Genomic DNA, 22,563 nt, shown 5'->3' on the forward strand with positions numbered 1-22,563 from the left:
ATGAGGAAAGGAGTGGAGGGAACCCAGAATGAGCAAGTTATCGCTCTATTTCTCTTTTTTTTTTTTCCTCTTTTTTTTTTCTCTTAAGTACTTCAAGATTTATCTGTCTCAATCCTTCTATAACATAAAGCATCGTTCAACTGCTAGTACTCCTGAAAGCCTGTGATATTTCTACTTATTGTCCAGTTAAAAAGGTAAATTTTACAAGGAGCTTTTTTCCAGCTCTAGAAGCAGAAATGAACTGCTACTAGAACTCAAAACTAGAAATTCAGGGTAAATAAACAAACCCCATGCAGTGTGGATTTGGTTTATGAAACGAGAACACCATTTCTGAGCCTTTTTCTTGGAAGCCCATTCCTTCCATGTAATGTTTTATATTTATTTGAAATACTTTCTTTTTAAACTCTGAATTTGCTTCTGAAATTAATTTATGAGATATATACTTTGCCTATACACAGCTTTTTCAGTTAGACAAGGACAATATATCTCAGAAGCTAGATTCCACTGTTTAGAGTAAAAACTGGTATTTAATGTATCATTCGGTACTTTGAAATGTTACCAGTTCAACGCTCTCATTAAGCACCAGCTCATTTTTGTTGTGCAAGAACAAGTACATTAATGCGATGTCTTGTCTTCCTTCAAGAAATTATGGTTTTACCTCAGACTCCAGTTTCAGAGAAAGCCAAGTAATTTGCACTCGAGCCTCGATCCCTGGGTAGTGCTGCCGTGCTTTGCTGCAAGAGCATCACCTTTTCTACACACAACAGCCAGATTTCACTGATGCATAAACAGCCCTCTATCTAAAAAATTGTGCATTTTGTAAGGGATTCCCCAGACAGTTGATAAGACATGTCTGGAGGTGTTTCTTTTGATGCTATTAGCCTAGAATTGTGATTATCACATGTACTCAGTGAAATGAAATACTTACGCATGTAACTCTACTGAAACATAAAACTGCAATACAGCCACATTTAAAAACGTATTACCAAATACTTTAATGTCATTAATTCTCTGGCAAAATTAAGCATGGCTGTCTATCAGAAATAAACAACCATATGCAATTCTGTAAGTTCTGATTAAATTGTTTTGCTGCTGAAAAATCTTTCCAAACAATAAGCAACAACTGTTTTTCACCTTCATTTAGATTTTAATAAGAAATTCTCATAGCCATTTTTTTATGTACACAGAGTATATTGCAACTACTGCTCATTCTGAAGAAAAAAAAACCATTAAGATCATCGTTAAAACAGTACCATCCATTATCCTGGCTGTCACAGTGATTTCAGTATCTTCATGATACAAGCTCTTACAATTTGTAACAAGTGTAATTTTCAAATATGGGCAAAATCATTGCATAAGAAACATCAAGTGATTTTAAATTAATTCAATGTAAATTGTTGGGGTGGGGTATTTTTTGTGGTTTTTTTTTTTTTGTTAATGTAACCAGGATTAATAAATCTCAACACTCAGCTACTGAACTCCTCCCCTTCCTCCTATACAATTATGAGCAGTTATTTCTAGATTATTTTTCCTTTCCAGCCTTTGCAAAAATCAAGAATGCTGCAAATATTAGCGTTTCAGGTCATTAATCCCATTACTATAATTAATTTCTAAAAATAATAAACAAACTGCTTGCTTCTGTGTAACAAGCTGAATACTTAAGCTCAAATGTCTTCACATGTAGCTTCTACCTGCAGCTCTACTGGAATACAGATATCTTTGGATATACTTCTCATCACATAACTTCAGGATCAAGACATTTCACAAAAACCATCACTTGCAATGAGACATTCTACCAGCTTCGTACTTTTCAAAATATGAGTGAACACAATCACTGCAACTAGACCAATTTTCAATAGAAGCAACCTTCCCATACAGCCACTGACAAACTGAGCAGTAGATTTGCTCCTTATCTTGTAAGCAGAGGTTACCTTTTTCATTTTAGGTGTCTCCTTTTGCAAAGGACCTTAACTCACTAAAAGCTGCATATGGGTTGGGATGTTTTAACATCATCGGCAGCAATACCATTTCCCCTCCAGCTACTGCAACTCCCTTTTCATAGGTACTACAAGTCACTCAGCTTTTTTACATCAACGAACCTCTCAAGTTACAGGGGCTGTACATAAATTATATATTAAGCACAGAATACACATTAGGTCACAATATTATGAGATCAGAATAGCACTTAAAAAGACTGGAAATGCAAAGTCAGGTTAGCTGCTATTTGCAAACTAACATGGTCTTTTTTGTTCCGCGGCGAACGCGATGTGTGGTTACTGCCAGTTGATAAAGTAATTGTGTTAGTGACTATGTAAATGTAATGCATCTGCAAACTCTACTTCATACACAGTTATTTCACTGTGCTTACACCGTCAAAGACTTCAAGGCAATATCCATGCTAGAAATAATCTCACATTATACACGAGATGCAGCTCCGTATATGAACCGTATAAACTCTCAGGTTTTCAACGCTACAGGGACACAAATAGCTCCTACAAATTTTTCAATAGTTTTAGGAGGAATCAGAAGTATCATATAATCAGTGATAATTCATTTTGATGTAAGACTATCCACTAGCGTTCAAAATTCTTATCATAAGCCTCGAGCCTTTATAGAAAAAGTAGTTTATCAGGATTTCATAGATGTGGTTGAATTTAAACAGTTTGGGCACTGTACAAAAGTGGTCTAGTGGGAAGTGTCCCTGCCTATGGCAGGGGGGGTGGAACTAGATGATTTTCAAGGTCCCTTCTAACCTAAACCATTCTATGATTCTGTGAAAACATTCTGAAGGAAGGATGCTCCAGATGCAAACACCTTTATTTAGGTATCTACACATGAACTAGGTGTGAAAACTTCCCCGAAAGAGAATGGCATTATGAAGAGTAATGCAGCTGGCCAAATATAAGGGCATATTTTAGAATGAGCCAAATGATTCTCTAGGCTTAGCAATGGGAGACAGATCCCTCTGCACAGGTAGACACAAGTTTAGGTGTTTGAATCTGGAGCCGAATTCCACCTGTGGTTTCTTACAATGACAGAACTGACCTAAAGATAAACAACAATGTACTGCACCAAAAACAGTCAAAGAATGAAACAAGATGAAAAAGTAGAATTAAGTGAACGATTTTTATTGAGTTATTTTGTTTTGCAATGGTTTCCCTCCACAACGTAAGAGACAGGAGAGACCTTGCTTGCTCCAAGGGTACAGCTCTACAAGTGAACTCGAGCACAGCTGGGATTGTTCCCAGACACTATAATGGAACCGTCTGTGCTAGGAAATTGTTGGAACAGTCTGCGGCGTGAATCTGGCCTGTTCCACCTCGCCCTTTCCCCAAGCAGCTCCCAGGCACAGCCCAACAGCCGGAAGAGCCCAGGGCCCGTGCCCAGCAGGGAATTTGTATGTAGTCACCTTTTTTTTGGAGGCTAAGACGAACAGACATGGGTTGTTCCACGCTGCTTGGCTTCAGCACTCAGGAATGTTCATGAGCACATTTGATTTACTAATGTCGACATGGCCTAAGCACCTTCTCTACGGCTGATAGGTAAGAACAAGGGAATTAACTTTGACTGAAGGGCTTCTAACAACTATTTCCCAAGATACAGAGTTTCGCTGGAAATGAAGTTTAGTAAGTTGTTTACAAGTTCCTATGGCGATGCCTAACCTAGAAAAATTTTTACATCCTTTTTTTCCTTCACTTTGGCACAGCTTGAATGACTGAGTCCTATTAAACAGGCCAAAGATATATAAAACATCCTTCCAAATTTTAAGTAAAGCATCTAATAAAGAATACAACTCCATTGATTGCTTTTTCTTATCATCTTAGGTTCAAAACGGTTACGCTTTTTTTTGAATATATATATACACACATAATGGTTTTTAAATTGAGACCCTTCTAGAGTATGAAGCATTTGGGAATCATAGTTTCCCAGGATACCTGAGGAAATGAGATATGGCAGAACCTCATACAATACCACAGCATCATAGGAACCATCCAAAAACAACTGCTTATTCTTCAAGGCAGTGACAGCCTGATGATCCGCCCACCTACTTCATGAGATGCAACATGCTAAAGTAATTGCTTAAGATTATTCTTCATAATTTATAGTTGATTAAATAGTTCTCTAAAGCTTAAAAATCACATCCAGTTACTATTGAGTTCATTGCCAATGTGCCCTTTGAGCTGAAAGGCAGCAGAAATAAGGGCTAAGAACAGCACGCTGTATCAAAAAACTTGCTGAAAAGCACAACTCAGTCTCGGCACCAGTATGAACAAGAAATTTATTTGAACAGTTATTTAGAAATCCCCCTTCTTGTTCTGCCAGCTTTGGATCTTATCATGTATGTGAAATAAATGTTCCCTAATTCAAAATGCATTTGGTTCAAAGAGGAAATAAATGCCAACAAAAGAAATTGGGGGATATAAAGTGAAGCACTGAACACGGCATGGTAAAACACAAAGGAACTGACAATCAGCTAAATTTCTGGAAGCATCCAAAAGAAACAGCTGATTTGGATCAAAATAATGTCTAGAAACAACACTTCTTATGTTCTCAAATGCTAACAGCTTTAATTTTAATGTCCGCTTTGACAGCTGTCTTTTAACATCTTGTAAAATCTCACTAATGATTCAAAGTTGTTAAAACCTAACTAAAGTGCCCTCCCTTCCACCCCCATCTTTGTAATAGAATTGTTGAAGAGTTTCTACTTTAACAAAAGAACCCTTAGATACTACTAGCTAGTCAGAAGCTCTGCTGTGTGGTCTTTAATGAAGCACGGTGTCTGAAGAGAAATCAGAAGTTTGTGTTAAATTCACTATCCCTTTACAGATTAAGTCTATACTCGTTTGTTACAAATTAGAGTGAAATGTGTTAATACATAAAATTACTGTAAGGGAAAGAATTCTCTCTGGCACTTCCTTACAAAAAGACATTTCTGTACACTTACTCTAGCTCCACTTCAGTATGCTTCTCATTCAGTCACGTGCACAGAAAGAATGCCAGTGTTCCTGGCACATTTCAACTATATTTAAAATTCTGTTTATCTTCCCATTTGCTGCTTTTATTCTGTAGTAGAACAAATGTTAAGAGGTTTGTGATTCCAAATCATCCTGTTGCTGGTTTTGACTGAGAAACTATACAGCCTTCTATATGCCTTTACATCTTTCAACTGCTGTAAAACAGTTCAGTATTACGAATATTGAAGCAGAGACAAAACAGAAGAGAAACATTTTTGGGAGTGACCTTTAATGTTAGGTTCCAACATATGAGATAAAGATCAAGCCATGCAAGCGTTTATCACTTCAGACAGGAGTCAAAGGCATCCCAGTCACAGATGAGCAGAGGCCAGCTGGAACTCAGGACTGCCCTCCAGCCCTGCGGTCAAATACGCAGGCTGAGCTTCCCTTCATGAACACCAAGAACAGGATAAAACTGAAGTCCATGGTATTCATTGTGATCAAAGGCAGACACTTTAAAAAAAAACAAACAAAACCAAAAAACAACAAAAAGACTTTAACAGTATATGAGAAATGCCCACTCAGGGCAGTCTTTGAGTGACAGCCTGACATTCTAGTCACATAGTGGCACACTTCGTCCATCATGAAGTGTCACTGACGGAGGTAGCCACAAGTTACAGTGAAGACTGAGTTTCAAACACAGTTTTACTTTTTTTTTTTTTTTTTAAAGTTTAGAAAGAATGGCAGTATAGGCTACTTTGATTCAAGAACATGCCAAGAGTCAACTCCAGCAAATGCTTACGCACGGTTTCTTTCCCTGTCTTTTTAAAAGGAAACCCCGACCTTCAAGGAATTTCTTCTGCCAAACTATTTTTTACTGAGACAAAAATGAGCAATTACTCAAAAACCATAAAAAGCCTACAAATGGCTATTTGGAAACTGTTCAGATAACATCCAAAGCTGTACATTGTTTCTGCTTATCTTTCACACATATGAGCAAAGCTGCAGTAACTTAAAAAACATGAAGCTGTACCTAGTATATGTTACAGTTTAATTGGCATCCAGAAGACATTTAGCACAGAGATATGTTTGTCTAAATACATAAGTATGCCAATCTTAAAAGTAACATTTAAAATAAACCAAGCTCTTACCACTGAGAAGACTGGGAAATACAGCCTCCACAGAGATAGGAGCTATCGCAAACAAAAATCCTGTGAAACACAGAAATTCTGTGAAACCTACTTCGAGACCCAACTGCCAAATCTGAACCATCTTCAAACATCTTCTTTTCTCATAAGGAACATGACTTCCAGTTGCATAATTAATATTTTAAAGGTAGTTGGTTCTTTTGGGGATTTTGCTATGTTAGAAAAAACAGACTGCCCTGAAGTTCACTGATGCACCAATGTCACATTGTTCTTCCATGCTTGCAAAATTTCCCAGGTACGATGGCCGTTAGGTTGTTGAGTAATAAATGCCAAAGAGGAACTGAAAACAAATTCGTACTCATCAAGAATGTTTTTTTCCAGTTCCTTCAAGATCTTTGCCATTTCTTGTATTACTCTTCCACACAAATGTCACAAAAATATTAATATAGTGTGAAATTGTTTGGAGGTAGGACATACAAGACATCGTGTGTCTTGTGTAAATCAACATAAACGGATACAGTACTTAAATCACCATAAACAAATACTGAGCAGGACTTAAAGACAGAGAAGGACCAATTCAACACCTCATAAAGTTATTTAGTGAATTCTAACTTCACGTCCTTCCAACATATAGCCATTTTCTGTTACCATTAACAAGTATAACAAATTGAGTTTTATGTTTCATACACACAGTATTTGGATTTAACTACTCGGATATTGTTCATTGCATATCTGAGCTCCCTTTATAATGAAAGAGCAAATTAAGTTTTACACATACCTGTAAGACACAAATATGCAGCTAAATACCGCTTTTCAAGGCCATCTTTATAGGTCTGAATCGCACCATAGATTGGAGGTAGAATGAAAATCAGGTTACTCACTGTGTTCCCTGTAGGGCAGAAACGAAAAGCAGAGATTTAGAATTGGGTACTACACACTAAACAAAGCTGCATTCACTCATTAAAGACAGCTTCAACAGTTTTTCATCCAGAAAGCTACACCTTTTTGGACACTGTCTTCTGCTTTCATACAAATTACAAAGCTATATTTTTGTACAACACAGTTAACGACTTGAAGGCTGAGGATATTTTAACTCTTTTGTCCTTTTCCACGTGTTTGGATAGTAGTAAAATACTGATTTAACTGGAAAGTTTGGCGTAGATTGTGCTCACTTTCTTGGCAGGAGGCAGGAAAAACAGGGTTACCTTGATTGCACAGCTCACGAATTAAAACCCAATTCCTTAAGGAGATATAAGCCCCAAATAGTTCAAGCCTGGTATTTTAAAAGAGTTGTTTGTTTGTTTTTTTCTTTTCTTAAAGTTATTCTTGGAACTCTCTCCTCCACACTCCCTTCAAATACTTTAAGGTCATGGAGTGACTTGTTCCCAAATGAAACCAGTTCAGTGTTTAATATTAGTGTGCTAGTCACGGCGCACACACTGAACAAGCCAGACGTGACCTGCGATACAGCATCGCAACGTAAGACCAAAGACTGTAGGAGGCTATGATAAGGAACAGCAAAAAGTCGGAAGCCACTACTGATCGGCATGACAGGCAACTGTCAAAGCTTATCAAAAGCCTGACCTTCAGCAAGACACCACTGCTCTCCACCCCTCCTGCTCAAGCTGGGGTACAACATGAAGAAATGACACGTGCTGCAGAGATCAGAGAAAGCAAGAACATACCAAGAGCCCAGCTCTCACAGAATCCCAGAATGGTCAGGGTTGGAAGGCACCTCTGGGGATCATCCAGTCCCACCCCCTGCCAGAGCAGGGTCATCTACAACAGGTTGCACAGGCCCGCGTCCAGGTGGGTTTGGAATGTCTCCAGAGTGGGAGACTCCCCCACCTCTCTGGGCAGCCTGTGCCACTGCTCTGCCACCCTCAAAGGAAAGAAGTTCCTCCTCATGTTGAGATGGAACTTCCCATGTTCAAGTTTGTGCCTGTTACCTCTTGTCCTGTCACTGGGCACCACTGAAAAAAAGACTGTTCCCATCCCCCTGGCACCCTCCCTTTAAGTATTTATAAGCATTGAGAAGATCCCCCCTCAGTCTTCTCTTCTCTAGACTGAAAATCCCAAGTGCCTCAGCCTTTCCTCGTAAGAAAGATGCTCCAGTCCCCTCATCATCTTTGTAGCCCTTTGCTGGACCCTCTCCAGCAGATCCCTGTCCTTCTTGGAACTGGGGAGCCCAGAACTGGACACAATACTCCAGGTGTGGCCTCACCAGGGCAGAGGAGAAGGGGAGGATGACCTCCCTCGACCTGCTGGCCACACTCTTCTTGATGCGTCCAAGGGCATGGCGACTCTTCCAGCACTGGGGAAGATGAAGGAACCTTTCTTTTTGTTGTCTTTAAGACTACGCTCCCAGTCCGACTTAAATGGTTTGTTTTGTTTTGTTTTTTTTCCAAACTGTATTGGCCTATGCAAAAGTACAATGAAATACTGAGAAGTTTAAGTGAAGCATAAGGAAATGGTACATTTCTCAGCAGAAGGGATGCAGAATCAGCTTTTTATTCTAACCACCAATCATAATTTTGAGAATAAAAGTTATGTAATGGGAACAAAATGACATGCAATTTGGGAAAAAATGCAAATCTATTTAAAATGCAGAACATTGCTTACATAAATTAAACTGCACACTTTCATACGCCAACAGTTAAATATATATAAAACTGAAACTCATTTCCAAATATCTCAATGAAAAATATAATGTATGAGGCTACAGAGAGGCCAAAAAAAAAACCACCAACCCTGTATCTGGCTTTTTTATTCAGCTGAAAATCTCACAAGAGTTTCACTTTCCAAAACAAAGAACAAGAGTGAGCAGGCCATGTCTGAGTCACTCCTCTAATTCAAGCACCTATTTTTCACTCTCAGCGGTGCTTACACTAAGTCAAAGACTTATTGGCCTCTCATAGTGCCCTGCCAGCGAGGAGGCTGGGAGTGCACAAGAAGCTGGCAGGGGACACAGCCAGGACAGATGACCCAAACTGGCCAAAGGGATATTCCATACCATGCGATGTCATGCTCAGCATATAAGGCTGGGGGGAGCAGGCCGGGGGGTGGCAGGCGGCCACTGCTCAGGGCCAAGCTGGGCATCAGTCCACGAGTAGTGAGCAATTGCATTGTACCTCACTTGTTTTGTATCTATTTTTTTAATCATTATTTCCCTTCCTTTTCTGTCCTATTGAACTGTCTTTACCTCAGCCTATGAGTTTTACCTTTTTTTTGATCCTCTCCCCCCGTCCCACTGGGGGTTGTGTGGTGTTTAAGCTGCCTGGCGGGTTAAAACACAACAACAGGTTTACAGAAAATTCCAAACCAAATGGAAAAAAAGGTTGTTTCAGAACATGTGAAGCAGGAGCGTACCTAAATAACAAGTTAGTTTTTCTAAATTCTCACAAAGTAGATTCAAATCCCAGTTTGAGAGACAGTCTTCTCAACCAGATAAAAATCACATCTGATATTTATCAGACCTTCTTTAAATCACTTCCTTATTGATTTGACATCATCTCCTGCACAACCATGAGCTTCACCAAGTTATAACAAGCAAAACAGGGATGTGCCAGAGATCTTACTCTTCTAGTCAACTCTGTGGAAAGTTCCTCCATGAAAAGAAACCCAGCTGAAATCAAAACAGCTCGGCGAAGACATACAAGTTTATACCAATACAAAAGGCCTTTTTCATTCTTAAATTCCTTGGGGAATCGTTAACCTTTTACCACATTCCCCACAGTGTTGCAAGGGGCAGTGATTCACTTTCAGTGGAGAGCAGGTTTGGAAGAAATCCACTAAAACTCGGTATTGTGTGGTACACTGACCATTACCGCATCCTCCCACAAATCATGCAAAAACGTCATCCAGCCTCGAAAAAGCAGAGTATAGGCTACAGAGTCTGGAGAGCCTATCTTCTGCTTTCTAAAGCAGTTCTCAACTACAGCCATTTTCAAGACAAGTTATTAGACATTATATAAATATCACTGCTTAAGGTCACTTTGTTATGAAACTGTCAAAAACCTGGCAAATATTCAAATATGAAAATGCCAAACAAAAGAAATACGATGATGTTTATGTGCAACTGGGAAGGCATGTGACTTTAGAACAGGGTTGCAGTAGGATAACAAACTTCAGATGGATGTAAGAATGCCGAAGATTCTTCTGTAGGAAAGCAAAGGTTTCAACACTTCCTGTAAAGCTATAATTATCTTAAATTCTTGAAAATTTATGAGCGTTTAATCTAGGACCAGCTTGCCGAGAGAGGAAATACCGTCGACCTAATCTAGCTGTAAATTCCTGCCACTCCTCTGCACTTTTTGGCCCATATTATTCAGAACATTTATAGCACGGATTAGGCAAGCCTATTTGCAAAACATACTTATTGAAAGTTGTGCAAATTTATTTATTTTTTTTTAAGAAGGGAAATGGGGGTGGGGGAACAATGAAGTCCTCTGGCATGCTGCTAGCAAAATTACTTCTTTCAAGAACAAAAACTACAAGGCCTCTTTCAAACCCGAGGTCCCTAGGAGTGCGTATTTCATAAAAGTCTAGCTAGTCTTTACAGGATTATCCTCACATAGAATAGCTTATAAATTCATTAAAAGGGATTTTTACTAATTCCATCCAAAAACGGCAGTGGGATATGCAGAGAGATTAGCAAACAATACCAAGAAAGAAGAAAATGGTGACACAACTACAGTCCCGTAACTCTGAAGTTAATTAACAAACAAGGAAGTGAAACTAGTTTTGAAGGATATAGATATGGAAGTTGAAATAGGGAAAAAAGTTTAACTGCCAAGAAACCTAATCTTTTTCGCCCTATTTTCTTCAACAAAAAAAAAAAGGGGGGGGAGGGGGAAGTAATGCAGCAGACCTCTTGGGAAACCCAGAAACCCAGAGACTGGAGAATATGCAACTAAGGAACAAGGTAGAAGGTATGCAAAATAATTAAAGAAGAGATTACTGGTTATGCCTGTAAGAAAATCAGTATATCAGAAATTATATGAATGCACGTGGATGGACCTGGGCTTAACTGTGTACAGCGTTCTTAAATTTCAGTACTGGATTCCGTGAATACTGGTGCAGGGAGAGCTCTAATTTTTCTTTAGTGACCAAGCACTGCTTCTCAGCATTTTATCTCCAGCATGTCTGGCAACAGAAAGGAGGACTAGATTATCAGAGGAAGAAATGAATGAACTTGCAGATGGAAACGGCAGGAACGGGATTAAATATGATGGCCAAGAACATGCTTTTCAATGCAAATATGAATCCTTATTCCAAGCGTAGGATTAATCTATTTGAAGAGGCAGAGAAGTCGATTAAGATTGCAGGGTGACTGACCATAAGCCATCACTGGAAGGCAGGCACCAACCCCCCTAAATTTATTTCCAGTAGAGGCAGGGAAAATAGTAATGTCTTCATGCAAGCCCTTAATAGAATACACTGTTCTCTAGTTATTGATAAAAGAAAAGAGAAAGCAGATCAGGTGCAGAGATGCATCACTCAGATGGGAACGATGAACGGGAGCTTACAACATCAGAAGGGACAAAAATTGCCTAGTTCCCCATGCCCAACAAAACAACGGCTGGATGGAATAAAACTGCGCTCTCTAAATACACCACGGGGAAATGCCAAGGATGAAAGGGAGCTATTTGAACTAAAGGATAATACTGACAAAAGAATAAATAGGTATAAAGTAACCCCAAATAAATGGGGGCTAGAAGTCAGAGGAAAGCCTCCCACCAAAGAGGAGACATTTACAACAGCTTCCCAACAGATATAATGGGCAGCATGATGAACCTACCTGCTTTCAGGGTGAAGCTCAGTAAGCTTAAAAGCCAGTTTACATGATGCGGTGGCCTATCACAGTAGTAAAGTAGACTACATCCACCAAGACGGTCCTAGGTAAAGTGCTAAATTAATGTCTAATCATGGCAAATGCAGACTGCGTGACTGACCTTACAAATTTTCATAAAAGTCTTTCAAGACTGTTTTAATGCAAACCATTGTTTCAAAATACTGTTTTATTCATTGAGAGAATGCCATACGGTACCAGAACAAAATCAAATTTATGCAAAACAACATTTCAACAGGCCTCTGTCTACGGGAAGGACAGCTGTATGAATGTTAAACCACATCTGCACCCTGTTCTACAAACACAACAGCAAAACCTGACAAGTCTTTTTTACGACGCATGTATATTCAGAGTCATCTTCAGGTCCTAAAAAATATGCATAGTATCATAAATGCACAAAGGTCTGTGCAAAGGCTGACCACCTCAGAGACAAAAAATACAAACTTAAAGAGGAAATAGTATTCACAGGCAAACGTAGGCACAATATAATCCTTACTGTTATACAGACAGCTTGGTACCGTTAGAGATTACACAAATTTGAAGGATGTCACTTTCAAAAGTTTCTATTTCCCCAAATATGTAGTTAATTATACATGAGAAAGTCATTTCTACAATAAATTTGGATGAGGAGTCAAAAGGACAAAACAAGTAAAGTTCTAAGTCAGTCAAGTTGTAACAGAGCATGGTCACAAAGAAATAATACACGGGATAGAAAAACATCAGGAACACAACACTGGGAGTTAGAATACAAGAGGTGTTTTCAGTGGGGGAGTAAAAGTGCTATTATAATGAAGAAGCAAAAATTATCATCTTCAGCTATTGACAAGGTGACCAATGTGTTTTACACAGTGTTAAGAGACCCTTTCTCCTGTGTTTGTACACAGAAGGACTGCAAGATTTACCAACTGCAAGCATCTTTTCAAATGTTAAAATGCTCTTTCTCTGTCGAGCAAATTAAGACTTTTCACTCTGCTTTGGTTTCTACAAGACTCAAAATCAATAGAACTAAGTGTCACCCTCAGAAGCAAAGAAGAAAATTTTCGCAATTAAAAAACTTGACTATACTTAAAACCTCATTTAAAATCAGGACTAACAAACACGACATTTATTACAGGCTTTCAGCCTCTCCTTAAGGACAACTGCACCTCACCATGAAACACGGGAAAGGAAAGTGGCTGCTATTTTCTAAAATAGATACCTAAGTTGCAATAAAGTCAGTGTTCCTTCAAGCAAAACAAACAAGCAAGCAAGCAAGCAAACAGTATTTTGAGGCTGAAAACATCCATTTCATTGTCTGGATATCATCGTGCTCCACACAGTCCGTTTTAGTGCACTTCTTGAATCATGCAGCTTTTTCTTTTTCCATCACTGCATGAAGAAAATAAAAATAATTACCAAACCCTGTCAGATGGCATCGTGACACATGCAGAACTTGAATCATCCTTTTAGGTGCTTTCAGCTACAAGAAATTCTATCTCACAGCTTTTGTTTCTGGAATAATCTCAAGCAGCTCCGGTACAAAATAGAGCTCATTTACCAAATTTAAAGTAATTGCGAAACAACACAGGATTCAGGCATGTTTGAGAGAGTAACCATCTACCATGGGAATAAATCTATCTTTTAAAAAGACTGTTTCTCTTGGAATGATCTCTAGGGGTATGACACCAAAGATGAACACACAGAGAATAACAGCCAAAGAAAGGCATAGAAAGGGTGGTCCTGTGGCCCAGCAACGCCAGGTAAGGGGAAAAAATTAAAAGACAAAAAGGTGTTCGGAAATAAGATTTGAACAGGAGTAGCAGGTAGCCGACAGCTTAAAGAGTGAGGAGGAATAGAGAGTGTTTTCTTACATAAGTAAGAAATTCATTCAAATCTAACATGGGAGTCCTTGCTAAGATAGCTCGCCTATCACAGCATGTTAAGTGCCAAAAGAGGAATGAATTTGAATAAAATCCAACAAGTTTCCATACAGTACATGCTATATATTATCAGTCAATAATAACTAAGCCAGAGCCCAGAGGAGTTTTGTATCACTGACGTTTCAAAATACTGTTATTTCATGATTGTTAGAAGACCCAGCTACACAGAATCAGGTGGTTTGGCCACTAACTTCAATCTTGTGCTGTTTTCGCTTACAGCTTATCACCAGGAGGGCAGTATAGCAATTAGATTTTCACTTCCACCAGCCATTTTTAATATCTTCCACTTCAAAGTCTACAATAACTGCACTTCAGAGCGTCAGGAAATGAAAACTCCTGTCTCCATTTGATATCTCAGAAGGACCTCAAGGGGAGGAAACTAAGTCATCCCAATGGGAATTTTGCCAATATGTAATTACTAAACTCCCCACTTGCTAATGTGCATGAAGGATCAATATAAACTTCCTGTTACACAGAGAAACACAGCACAGGGTTACTCCAGGCTGGAGCACAGGATGAACGATGACTTCAAGAAAAAAAAAAAAAATTAAAAATGGGGGTGAGGAGTATTTAGAGTGTTCATTTTTAAGTGACAAGATTCATTTCTTACCTCCTGTAATTCTTCTTTCCATATACTAAGCAAGCCTTGATTTTCTTTACCTGGATGGTAACTGAAGTTGCAAATTCAGCAATTCAGCCACCACGTTTCTAATAGCAAAATGGGGAAAATACTCAAGGAAACAAGTAGTGAAGCAATTATTGAACTGTATAAGCTATGTATGAAAGCTTCCTGAAGAACTATAAAAATGGGCTTAGATAAATAACATTTCAAACTAATGGGTTGTTAGAGGGAATGTTAGATCTCCCTAGGTATTTAAAATAAAATCAGAAATCTAAAGAGCAAGTTAATATAGACGATAGGAACCATAAAATTAAAAGGTAGATAAAACACCATAGAAAAATGTGATAACATGAGTACATTACAAAGGAATGCTGCATTAATCTAGCTCTGTATAGATGTTGGCATAGTATTATGAGAAAAACTGTAAGAGACAAATGAAAGGGGGTGTCAGATACAGCAACAAGGAGTGCTACAGAGGAAAAGAAAGATCTTAAAAAAAAAAAAAGAACAGCTACTTAAACCTTGGGCAGGCAGCAGCTACAAGAAAGCAACTTGGAAGCCAACTGATTTACGTGGGGGAAGGACTGAAAAAAAATTATTTGTATTACTAAAGAAAAGCATGCTGATCAGCACAAACAGACTGAAACAAGGAAAAGGGAAGTTTAGGTAAAATGTCTAGAAATCAAGTTTATTCAGCGGCAGCAGCAACTCCTAAAAGAAGCCATGAATCCTGGAACCGTTTCAAACAAGACAGGACAACACGCTGCAAGATACACGAAGAAAAGAATCCACCATGGGTGAAGAGAGGAAGCAAAGGAGGCAGGAACACGGCCTCCTCCTCAACGCTAGCACCAACACAGAAGCATACCACTGGTGTGAGCACACCGCGTTCCCGTCGCACGCGTCTCAGCCCCAGCTGCAACACAGTGCTGCTTCCAGTAAGTCCAAGCGCTGGGACAAGGCCAAAAAAACCAAAGGCAGCATTGCTGCTGCAGAGCTGGTGGCCAGCTGGGAGGTTTCAGTGTTTAAAGTCAGCGTGCAGGGCACTACATCTTCTAGTTAGCTTCTCCCTTGCTGGGCCTCCATTTCTCCAGGATATGTGAATGCACGCTGATATCCTTCTGAACAAAAATTGTACAGGTAAACCATTTCAGTGATTTACTGGATTGGAGAGGGGTAATGAGGTAATTTTAGGAGGGGAAAAAAAAAAAATTAGTTATTAACAACACAATTTGATTTTTATTCCCAGTGCTCATTTATGAGGGGTTCCAACATGCTGTGTCAAGCGATAAGTTCTGATTTATGGCCTTACACACTTTATATTCCAGCTGCAGAATTCATTCCCCTGGCATTCATCATACTAGTTCAGCTAATATTTTTGTAGATATTTTTACTCTGATTACAGTATTTTGCGTTACATTTGTGTTCTTCAAAACAATCAAAAGGTAATTAGAAGCAGCTCTCGACACTCCTGACTAACAAAGCACACACAAGAAAGCTCAGTTCAAACCTGTAAAGTGTGGGTGTATTTTCTAATGCACAAGCCTCTCTTTGGTATGCACGTCTTACAAAAGCACTTATTATTAAACTGCTTCTGAATTGCCCTAGGTTACAATTAAAGCATCCTTTTCTTTACCCTCACCTCTACTACACAGTAGCAAAGCACTTTGCAGAAAGACGCTAGAAAATTAGAACCCAACAGGAGACTGTACTAACGCTGACCTTGCTTCTTATGTATATTATGCTAAAAATAAACGAGTGAAAGCTAATACTACACAAATCTAAATTTTAAAGCTCCACATGTTTCTTCATAAGAAACTGATACCCTTGCAATCCCAGAAATCCAACATTTGTGTTCATAATGCAAATTTAAACTTCGATGGTGAAACACTCATGGTTGGGCTAAGAAGTTTTTGCTCTAACTCCTTCATACCTAAAACCTATTGGTTACCTATTTTGTCTCCATTACTGCAGTGTCTGAGCAGAGCAATGCTTCTGTGTACTTGTCCTCAATATCCTTGCAAGAGGTCAGGTTAGAAGAGGGTGCCTGAGTCACAAAGAAACCTGCCTAAAACTGAAGCCAGGACTTTCAAACACCAAAGTGTTCCTCTAGCAACCAGACCATTCTTACCTGCCACAATAACAACGAATGAGTTCACCACAACACCTCTCATAAATAAAGCTTCAAATTAGAAACTACAGAGCAAGCACTGGGTACTTTCCATTTCTGTTACCAGTTCTTATAATGTTTAATGTAGTAGAGTTCTCCTCCTCCTCCTGGAATTCTTACAGACTATCACAAATGAAGAAAAAGTGTCTAAAGACCCAGAACTTGGATTGATATTTTTATTGAGGAAGGATGACTGATTTTTTTTTTTTCCAGAGGGATGTCTTGAAGCCTTTCATGACTGAATTCCAAGGTCTGCACACGATGCTGTTCCTCAGAAACGGGTTAATAGGGCAGATTACAAAATGTGGAAGACTGACTGTGAAGTTTAACAGATAATTATGAAAGCAATTGCAAGGGAAATATATTGAGATGACAGGCAAGAATAAAGATAGCTACAACAGCTAAATCAAAAAGCCATGTTCCTCACTTTTGAGGCCAATTATCTTACTGTGGCTCTAATTACATCTATCACATCTAGGTCTGTCACAAGTACAGGGCATTCTGAAGCATTCCTAAATGTTTTTTGGGTTTTGAAGAGACCATTACATGAAAAATAACAGTATTTAAGGATGTAACAAAAGTGCCAGAATCCAGACTTGGCCATTTTTTGAGACTGCAGGGAACTACCTGGACAAGTGTGGTAGTACGCAGCTCCTTTAGAGGACATTTCATTCCCAATCCAAGATATCCACAATTAACTGGACTACAGGGAATAAACTTGCATGACAATTAGCTAATATGCCAGCCTGTCATATTTTAATGTTGCTTTCCTAGAATATGGGAAGCCTCATGGGAAGAAAAGCATCATTTCCCTGATAAACGTGCACCTAAGATGATAGCAAGCAGACCAATTACTTTGAAGTACACCTGGAAGGATTTTGCAAGTAAATTTAAAGTAAAAACAGTTGACATAAGCAGATCATTTGAAATATCAATCTAGAAAGCTTACTGAAAGCAAGTGCTTACAGCTGGAAAATGCAATCAAAGTCTAAAGAGATTAGGCTGAGATGATGTAAAGTTAGAATATTACATGCAATAAGCTTGTTGCTGAAGGGCAGATTTGCTGCTATTATAGCCCTTACTGGAAAACAAAATAAAACGTATTTTAAATGTTATTTTAAGACAGGCTGGTGATGTCAGACTGGAAGGAAACAACCAAGATGGGGAAGTTTACTCTTCAGACACTGCTAAAACCAAGCAGTGACTAATAGATGTTATAGCAATCACCCATTTAATTTTCATCACACTTAACTCCCACCAGTTCACCTTTCTTCTTCTACACTGGCGTCAGCACCCCAGCTTCACATTCACTGTCTGCACCAACTGCTCTAAACCTAAGGGTCTATCCAGAGCAGAAAGCACAGCTTTTGGCAGCTGACAAGTTTTGAGCTACCAGAGGACATCCAGGCCAACATCTGTCAGTCCTCACCACAAATAAGAGGTATCAATTGAGTCACAGTAAGCTGTGGGTTTCATCTCAGAGGCTCTGTATGACTCTTCCAGGCACTGTGCAGTGACACAGGAGAGCCCAAGATGCTCACGGGATGGTGGAGAAAAACGTGTCAGAGCTCTTTTCCAGGTATTTGTAGATTTAGTTTAAGTAGCCTTTCTTTGAAATCTAAACTCTCTTACTTTCCTCCCTTTCTTGCTATCAGTGTGGATTTCCCCTGGGTGTCCAGTCTCTCCTGCTAATAACTCATGCCATTCTTTTGCATTTCGCCCTACTTAGTTGGTACGCAATTAAAGGTGACATGCTATGTGACAAATGCAAAACAGAGCACATGGAGATAATTAAACTAGTCAGCAACCACAGCCTGATTCAGACATACAGCAACCATTCAAACACTTGCTGGAGACATTCCCTCTCTTATCAGCAGTACTAACAGAAAATCCCATCTGGAACTACCTTTTTTTTTTTTTGTAGGACTGCCTTAAATGAAAAATTCTAAGGCCACCTCAAACATGTGACAAAAGAAAGGCACCCGATCTCAGAAATTACTCGGACTCTTCTTCTTCACTCCTAAATACCTAACTTTATCTCTTATGTGTAGGCACTTCTTTTCTCTAAAGTCTTTATAACCTTTTCCAGTTAATATGACAACCTCCAGCAAGAACTTTCAACAATACCCAATTAATTCAGTAACCCAAGGCTTGAAGGTTGTCGCTCCTGGTCCACAACTAACTCTAACACTATTCTTTAGTTACTGTCCAATTGTCATTTCAAGCCAACTTTCTTGTTCTTGCTTGAAAAACGAAGAGAAAAAAATTGGCAGTTGCCTATCCGCCCACAACCCTGGCAAAAGCTATTTATCTAGAGGGAAAATGAAGCTCCTTCTCCACAAAGACAGTACGATCAAAGTCCAAATCTTAAGTATCTCACAATCTAAATCAAATACAGGAAGAGATATACAATACATTGAAGGTTCAAGCTTTAAACACTGTCTTTTTGTTATAAATATAACTTAATATAGTACCTACACAACAATAGTTCATAAGGTGGGTGGCAAGCACACAAGTCAATTTTACTGAATAATAAACAGTCAAAAACTGAACACAAAATCAGCCAAGTTCCCAGCACAAATGGTGGCCCAAAGACTGGCAGAGGAAACTTGCAGAGGGCAGATCTGAGACAGATGTCAAAACAGTAATAGGAGAAAAAGCCCAAAAGAGGGGGGGGGGGGGGGAGTTAGTACAAAAGCCATGTGGAAATCGGCATGGAAGAGTTTAAAGGTAGGAAAAAGAATTAAAGAGCTTGCGCTTTAGAAGAAGAAATAGCTTATAATACTTCTCTGCATCCTATAGAACAGAGAAAGAAGAAAAGAACAAGAAAAATTAAATTGGGATAGACTGAAGAGTTTTAACATTCCAGCACTGTGCTGATGTTCGACATTGTGCTGAAGATTATATTCCTAGGGGCCTCGCAGGAAGATAAAACTTGGGCCTTGCAAGATTTAACAGCCACCAAACCCCAAGCCTCCGAGTGAAAAGCAACTGTGATATCACAGATCACAAAGCCATCGCAGTTTGTTTAAGTGAACGAAAACAACATCTGCTGTATGATTTCACTACCACGGTGCACTTCTCTGCTGCTTTCCAAAGCGTCTACACAATTCAATTGAGCCGATTCTTATTAGAGACTGTGCTCACCAGCTCAAAAGAGGCACAAGCCATACAAAGTGGCAACGCTCATCTGGTTTTCACCCCGCTACTCGTAAAGAAAGCCATGAACTTCCACGCTGCTGCTGCTAGCTGCATTATGGAGATGGCATTAAACTGTGCCCATTTGCAGAAGCCAGATCTGCGGGTACAAGGCGCTACACGCTTCGGTGTGTTGCCAGACTTCTTTCTAAATTTCTGTTACTAAATTGAAAAAACAAAGAAAAGTGGTTTGCTTCTCCAGTTTTCCAGGCTGTTTACTCATGCACTGGTCAGCACGTTGCATACAGTTAGTTCTCTCTGCTCCTATGAGTCACTTCCACAACTGTGAAAAGGATTTGGAAAAAAAAAAAAAAAAGAGAAACCCAAAGGGGAAAAAAAAAAAAGAGAGAAAAAAAAAAGTAAAAAAAAATCTGTAGCATCAGTTTTCATTCATGAGCAAAACATCACCTGGAGCAACTCAGCTTATATATTTTGTATTTTTTTCTTAAGTCTACAAGATTTAAAACCTGAAAAAAAAATAAAAAAAAATCTGTAACCTGTGGGAGGAATGCAGGGGATATCTGTAGAAATACACCCTGCAGCTCTCCTCCGGAGCGTACTAATCCACAGAGCAGGCTCCGCAGCTCGCCTGCTGCAGTCAGGGACCAGCACTGGACCTGGCAGTCTCTGGCAGGAGGAGAGCACTGGAAACCCCCTCCAAGAGCAATCAAGTCTATAATGAGAGTCACACAAACGTACCCTTTCTTACACAGCAAACCTTGTTAAGTACTTGTTAGAGGAAGAATACTCCCATTTTACCTAGAAGAAATGTGAATTCCACTCTGTGACAGTAAAATCAGTTCTTTGGGGCATTTTAGCTCCCTGCTGTTGGTGACCCATTTGATTTCAGAGAAAGCCAGATCTGCAGATCCCATTACACAAAGACATGTAAGTAATTTTTCAGGCATCCCTGGGTTTCTTCACTGTAAGGTCAAAACACCCATTAGAAAGGATCACAGCAGCGTGCTTTCAAGTCAAGAAGCAGCTTTCTGCCTGAACAAATAAATGGTGTTGACCAGAGGAGATGAAGAAAACCTGATGAACAAATGACAGATCTAATATGGGAATATTCTGTCCCAAGATTTTCAGTGTCCAGACTATTTTTAATGCTCAACTATGCTACGCAGCCGCACAGGATGACTTCTTTGATCTAATACTGCATCTGATTCCTAGATGCTGGATCTTGTCCAAACGAAAATCCTTATCCAACTGGAATTAGCAATTACTAAAAATCCAGCCTACGGGGTAGTAGCATCTTGAGCTTCCGCTGCAAATAATGAGCTCATTAAAGCACTGTATAAATCAGAGAGCTTCCAGGGTCATGTTTTACGACCATAAAGTTGATATCTTGAAATCCTACTAGTTGGAACTGATAGAAGATAGTCTGGTGTCCTGTGCCATACACCCATGAATCACAGAAAAGCAGATGTGGAGGAAGAAACTGAGGGAAAGGCACCACTAGGATGAGTTATGTACACAGTGCTGACTTCACTCCCCTCATGCTGTTAGGTAGAAGCAGATGTTCAGCTCACCATGTCTTTTTCTAATTCTGCTTGTCTGCTTTCCTGTCTAAAGAAGGCTGAGCCTTGCCTTCTCCTCAAACTTAAAAGTCAAGTCTCAAACTAACATCCTGAACCTTGTCCAGCTGAACCAACCCACATTTTTGTCCCCTTCTCTGGCTCCTCTGGTTAGAGAGGACAATCGGGGCAGGGTTGCCTGGACTAGGCGTCAAGGGAAAATACCCTCTTACTCTCAAAGCCACCTGGAGATCCTTTAAGAGACACACACTCCGGCACATATCATTCCAGGGTCACTGCAAGGACACTGGACTCAGAAAACAAGTCCAAAGGAACCAAGGAATAATGCTAAACCAAATAAAACAAAGCCCAAGGACACAGCTGGGAAACAGATAGGCTGCTGGGCACTAATTTCAATTTTGAAATAAAGTTTGGAATTTCCCTCAGGAAAGCTCTGCAACCTGGACAGTTGAGTCACCAGTTGCTGGAAAGGCAAAGAACTGGAGAGGAGCCCTGTAATGCTGAGGGGGCGACACAAATGGTACACCCCCCCATCAGGACTGACAAAAGAGGGCTACTTCTGCCCCCCTAAGGTCCAGCCACACTGAAGGACATATTCTGCCAGAGGTCGATGGACCTTACTGTAAAGGAGATAATGATCCTGCAGATGCTGACTGCACCAATCACTTAGATAATGTCAGTTTTACAGTTCCTGATCACAGTGCATATGCAGCATATTTCTTCAAGGAATTTGAATTTCTAAAAACAGATAGGAAGAAAACATCCTGGTCAGACACTGCAGATTTTTGAGCTAGCACCAAAACCCCAGGTATTTTACAGCTGCATTTTCAAGTGCACAAAAGGGTCTGTGCCTGAAACTTTAAATCTAAACAGCGCCCAGCAAAATCACTGGGACTCTACCCACAGCTTGCCTATATGGGGGTATTCAGATCAAGTAATGATAAAAGATCAACACTAAAGCAGTGCTGCTCTGTTGTGGTTTTTTTTTTCCACAGTTGTAACATTCTCCAGAAACTTCTCTCTTCCTGACACCTTCCTCCCTTCTTTGTAGTACATCCACAACCACAGAGTAACCAAGCACCTTTAATTCATCCAGCAGCTCAGCTTCTCTGCTAACAGACTGAAAAATGGCTGTAATTAATGAGGCAGGTGTAAAGAGCCC

General features: G+C 39.6%; 1 protein-coding gene across 1 annotated transcript in view; it reads right to left on the bottom strand.

Annotated features, from left to right (window-relative positions):
- The window catches only part of ACER3 (alkaline ceramidase 3), a 79,659-nt gene that overhangs the window by 27,550 nt on the left and 29,546 nt on the right, over positions 1-22,563 (bottom strand). The window contains exon 2 of the mRNA XM_009881257.1: positions 6,882-6,992. Within this exon, the coding sequence (XP_009879559.1) occupies positions 6,882-6,992 (111 nt within the window). The remainder of the gene's footprint in view (positions 1-6,881; positions 6,993-22,563) is intronic.

Source organism: Charadrius vociferus, unplaced genomic scaffold (assembly GCF_000708025.1).
Source record: "Charadrius vociferus isolate BGI_N301 unplaced genomic scaffold, ASM70802v2 scaffold1, whole genome shotgun sequence".
Lineage (NCBI taxonomy): Eukaryota > Metazoa > Chordata > Aves > Charadriiformes > Charadriidae > Charadrius > Charadrius vociferus.